Here is a 5,033-nt window from a genome sequence, read left to right as displayed (position 1 = left end):
TTTTGTGGCACTCTTTCTAGATATAAAAGGTTGACTTTATAAGCTTTATAGGAATTTTTCTATAGAAAACTATCTGGTTTTTACCATGAAGGAAGAAGGGATGGAGCATCTTCCTCCTCGTTTGACAGATGTGAACGCCAGAGTTCAAAAGCATTGCCTCAGCTCACAGGGAAGGGAAGGATGGCTCTGGACGTTCTTAGCTCTGAACTAGGCACCGCGGTTCTCGGAAGAACGCAGGCTATCTTTGCGTATAGGAGTGTGCCTGGCACATTCAGTGAGTGTGCAGGACCAGTCTACTCCTCAGTGCCACCCAGGACCCTGGGTCCAGTGTGGATGTCCAGCCCTGTCTCCTCATCCCTCTGTCTGGCTCTATTTATTGTGATTCTGGGGATGGACCAGGGCCTCGCACATGCCAGGCAAGCACTCCTCTGCTGTCTGTTAATGTGACTGTAGTATCCTGTGAAAATTTTGCTACAGTCTGTGTTTCCAAGATGAGAACTTCTAGGTGATGATTTTGTCCTCAGTGGGGCTGGGTTCTCCTTGCAGGGCTCTTACTGGACGATCGACACTTGCCCTGACATTTCCCGGAAGAGGAGACACCCTCCAGATGATGACGTGAGTCCCCCCACTTGTCCTTGCCTGGGTTCTGAGTCCTTTCCGCAGTGGAAGTGGACACCAGCTGAGGGGAAGCCACAGGTCTCGGCAAGACGCTTCCTGCTTGCTCATGGATTTCTCTTCCTTCACACCCTTCACGCAGCTCTCCCAAGACTCCCCAGAACAGGAGGCCAGCAAGAGCCCGCGGGGAGGCGTCCCGGGGGGTGGAGAAGCCTCACTGCCTCCCGAGGGGACCCCTCCGGTGCCGCTTCAGAGCCCCGCATCCATGGCCAGCTATGGCCAGGTGGGCAGCGGGCGGGGCGCGGGGAAGACAGGACTCAATTGGGGTGGGATGGGGTCCTGTGGGGTGTCAGGCAGATCAGCTGGGAAGGAAGGAAAGGAAAGGAGGAAACCCAGAGAAGAGCAGGAGAGGGAGCAAGGAGCAGGAGGGAGGGGGAGAAAGGCAGAGCCGAACTTGGAGAAGCACCAGGGAGAAAATGAAGCAGAGTAGAAGGGAAGCCGGAAAGCTGTGAGAAGGGGATGGGTGCAGTGTAGGTCAGATGTCTGAAGAGATAGAGGATGGTGACAAAGAAGGGGAACACGGCACGGTGTCACTAAACAGCTGGAAGAGGACAGAGCCCGGGGCTGATGAAGGCTCTGCTGGTCCCTCCCCCCAGCCGTGACTCAGGGTTTCTTGTTTTCACAGGGCACAGGGGCTGTGGACAGCGGGGCAGTGGCTGCAGGGGCTCCGGGGCGAGACAGCACTGAGGGTCCCCCTCCCCTGTACAGCACCAACCATGACTTCAAATTCTCCTACTCGGAGATCAACTTCCAGGACCTGAGCTGGTCCTTCCGCAACCTCTACAAGTCCATGCTGGAGAAATCCTCCTCACAGCACGGTGAGCTGGCACTGGGGCGGGCACTTGGACACCCACATCCAGGCGTCCATGTCATCTGTGTCTACATCAGGTCTTTGCAGTATGGGGATTGAACGCTGAGCTGTACTCCCCAGCCAGGATCTTGCTGTGTTGCCCTGTGTGGGCTCAAACTTGTGCTCTTCTTGCCTCAGCCTCCCAGACTGCTGGAATTACAGGCATGTGCTACTGGGTCCAGCTTGTCCTTATATTTTTGAATTAAGTGGTGACAGTTTCTTCTCTTGCCTATGTCTTGTTTTCTAACACCCAAAGTGGTTGACTGTGGCAGAGAGAACATGTCGTGAAATGAGACTGTTTGGAGTTGGGGAGCTGTTCAGGAGGTGACTGGGTCATTTTAGCTTCACAAGATGAGGTTGAGGGCCATGGATTTAGCTCACTGGCACTGCACCTGCCTTGCAAGCATGAGGTCCTGAGTTTGATCCCTGGTACTGTTAAAAAAAGAAAAAGAAGGTTGAGGATTGTTCCATCCACAGCCAAAGACAGTCACTTTTGTTTGTTTTTTGGCACTGGGGCTTAAACCTAAGGCTGTGTTTTTGCATGGAAAGTGCTGTATCCCTGAGCTACATCTGTAGCCCAGGATCAGTGACATTAGGGCTGCAGGTGAGCCATTTAGAAGATGACCAGGAGGGGGCAGCAGTAGTACCCTCTGTCCAAGAACTGTTTTGCTAGAACAATTTATTTTCATTTTTTAGTGTTACTTGTTTGTTACTTTTTTTTTTTTTTTGTTTGTTTGGTACCCAAGATTGAACTCAGGACCTTGCACTTGCAAGGTGCACCACTGAGCTAAATCCCCAGCCCTTGTTTTTTTTTTTTTTTTGTTTGTTTTTTGAGACAGGGTCTCACTATGTAGTTGAGGCTGATCTGGAACTCTCTGTGTAGCCCAGGCTCATTTCAACTCACAGCAGCCCTCCTGCCTCAACCTCCCAAGCACTGGGATTACAGGCATGCACCACCATGCCCGGCACATGTTTTGTTTTTTTTTTGAGACAGGGTCTTGCTGTGCAATTCAGGCTGGCCTTGAACTCACTATGTAGTCAGGCTGGCCTGGAACTCCTGGCAATCTTCCTGTCTCAGCCTTCTGGGTCGTGGGATTATAGGCATGTGCCACCACGCCCGGCTCTATTTGTTACTTTTAACTATGAAAAATTTCAAATAGATTGCAAAATAGAGCAAAAAGTGTAATAAACTCCTGTATTTCCATTACTTAACGGTTACCAACATTTTTAAAAAGTTGTTTTATTTACTGCCTGACTTGTTTGGAAATTGCTGTAATTTCATGCAGTTCTCAGGCATTGTACCATTTACCCATAAATACAATTTTTTTCTTGTAGTGCTGGAGATTGAGCCTAGAGCCTCAGTCATGCTAGAAAAACACTCTACCACTTAGCTATATTCCCAACTCTTTAAAAAATTGTTTTTATTTTGAGGAGGGGCTAGGTTGCCCAACCTGTCCCCAAATTTGGGATCCTCTTGCCTCAGCCTCCCAAGTAGTGGGATTACAGATTTATACCAGTGTGTACTGCTAAATGATATGTTCCCTTTAGTTATCTGCCATTATCACTCCTAATTACAGCTAATATCTACTTGCAAAATTTCGGTGATTATCGTTTGAACATGACTTAAAAGAGACTGATTTAGCTTTTTTCTTTTTCTTTTCTCATTGAGTTTTTTGGTACATTTTAGGTACTGACTGTTTGATTGATTGTGGTATTGGGTATTGAGCCCAGGGTCTTCACATTGACCTACACCCTTAGCCCTTTTTATTTTTTATTTTGAGTCAGGGTCTTGCTAATTCGCTAGGTTGCCCAGGCTAGGCTCGAGTTTGTGACTGTCCTGCCTCAGTCTCCAAGAGTGCCGGGATTATAGGTATACATCACCACTATACTTTTTTTTGCTTGTTTTCTCTCTCTTTTTACTTATTTATTTATTTTTTTGTACCAGGGACTGAACTCAGGATCTTGTGCTTGTAAGGCAGGCACGTGGCACCACTGAGCTAAATCCCTGGCCCTATTTACTTGTTTTTTGTTTTTGTTTTTTTGAGACAGGGTCTCACTATGTAGTTCAGACTGCTCTGAAACTCACTGTGTAGTCCAGGCTGGTCTCAAACTCGCAGCAGTCCTCCTGCCTCAGCCTCCTGAGTGCTGGGATTACAGGCGTGTGCTACCACGCTTGGCTTTGCTTGTTTTTTTGGGACAGGGTCTTGCTTTGTAGTTCAGGCTGGTCCTGAATTCACTATGTAGCTGGCTGGCCTTGAGCTTCCAGAGTGCTGCTATTATACTTAAAAAAAAAAAAACTAGAGGCAGTGGTGAGGGTCATGCTTCAAGTGAGGCCCTGGATCTTCTCATTCTGTGCAGTGGCCCCTTGTGAGCAGCAGTAGCTGAATAGAATGATAAAAATTGGAAGTCACTTTTGGAAAACATTGTCGTGTACATATGTATGTATTTGGTTTTTGGACACAGGGTCTCATGTAGTTCAGTTTGGCCCTGAACTTACCCTGCGGCCTAGGCTGGCCTTGAATGTGTGGTGATCCTCCTGCCTGAGCCTCCTAAATTCCTGGGTTTACAGGGACTTTCCTTTTTTTAAATCTGAGGAGATCCCTATCTACAGAGTGTTCCAAGATTGTAGCAATAGTTTGAGAAGTTAATCTAATTCAGTGGTTGGTTGGTTGAATGAGAATTTGAGCAGACAGTCACAAAGTAATTTTAGTTTGAGTGAAGTGACAGCTCAGTGTTGATTTAAGTTTAATTGTGATAGAAAGTCCCTAGGTTTTCCCTGCTTAGTCTGCTTGAGAAATTAATCCTTCTCTACTCTGCTTCTCACCCAGACTTCATTTGTTAGTAAAAGAAGAATAAAAGAAGGCACTGACAGTAGAGGACTGTGGAAACAGTGAGGAAGAGGAGAGAGTAGTTGTACTGTGGCTTTGGTGTCCCTCCCTCTCCCCTAATCCATATTAACTGGTGGGGATGGAACACTGGGCTTTGCCCTTGCTAAGCAAGCACTCTCCTACTAAACTGTGTTCCCAAACCAGCTTTGTTTTATGTATAATTTACTTTTCACCTGCTGATTTCTTTTGAAACTGTGATTCTAGGCCTATACACAAATTCCTCAGAAGTAGCACGGAAAGGTGTATGCTTTTTATTTATGTTCAGTGGTCACCACAGTGTCAAGGCCCAAGGCTCTCTGTAACCTGCTTTCCAGTTTGCCGTCTCCTGGGAAGACCGTGGGGAACCTGGTGGTCCCAGAACACTTACCCCTTTTTAACCCACAGCTCCTGTCTGAGGTTTCTTATCTCAGCCCAGGGAAAGTCCCACTGAGTGAAACACACTTGGCTTAAGTCCTCATGTCCTTCCTCCCGGCCCGCAGGCTTCTCCTCTCTCCTGGGCGACATGCCACCCTCAAACAACTACTACATGTACCAGCAGCAGCCGCCGCCACCTCAGCAGCAGCCGCAGCCGCAGCAGCCGTCGCAGCAGCAGCCCCCGCCTCAGCAGCCACCTGCCCAGC

At 48.1% G+C, this 5,033-nt stretch overlaps 1 protein-coding gene across 1 annotated transcript in view; it reads left to right on the top strand.

The window, feature by feature from the left end:
- The window catches only part of Foxj2 (forkhead box J2), an 18,194-nt gene that overhangs the window by 7,026 nt on the left and 6,135 nt on the right, over positions 1 to 5,033 (top strand). Inside the window, exons 4-7 of the mRNA XM_010607845.3 lie at positions 547 to 615; positions 758 to 898; positions 1,301 to 1,493; positions 4,893 to 5,026. Of these exons, the coding sequence (XP_010606147.1) occupies positions 547 to 615; positions 758 to 898; positions 1,301 to 1,493; positions 4,893 to 5,026 (537 nt within the window). The remainder of the gene's footprint in view (positions 1 to 546; positions 616 to 757; positions 899 to 1,300; positions 1,494 to 4,892; positions 5,027 to 5,033) is intronic.

The sequence above is a fragment of the Fukomys damarensis genome, unplaced genomic scaffold (assembly GCF_012274545.1).
Source record: "Fukomys damarensis isolate Sample0158 unplaced genomic scaffold, DMR_v1.0_HiC HiC_scaffold_19, whole genome shotgun sequence".
In the NCBI taxonomy this organism is placed as follows: Eukaryota; Metazoa; Chordata; class Mammalia; order Rodentia; family Bathyergidae; genus Fukomys; species Fukomys damarensis.
The sequence above is the reverse complement of the archived record's forward strand: the minus strand, read 5'-3'. Positions and strand labels throughout refer to the sequence as shown.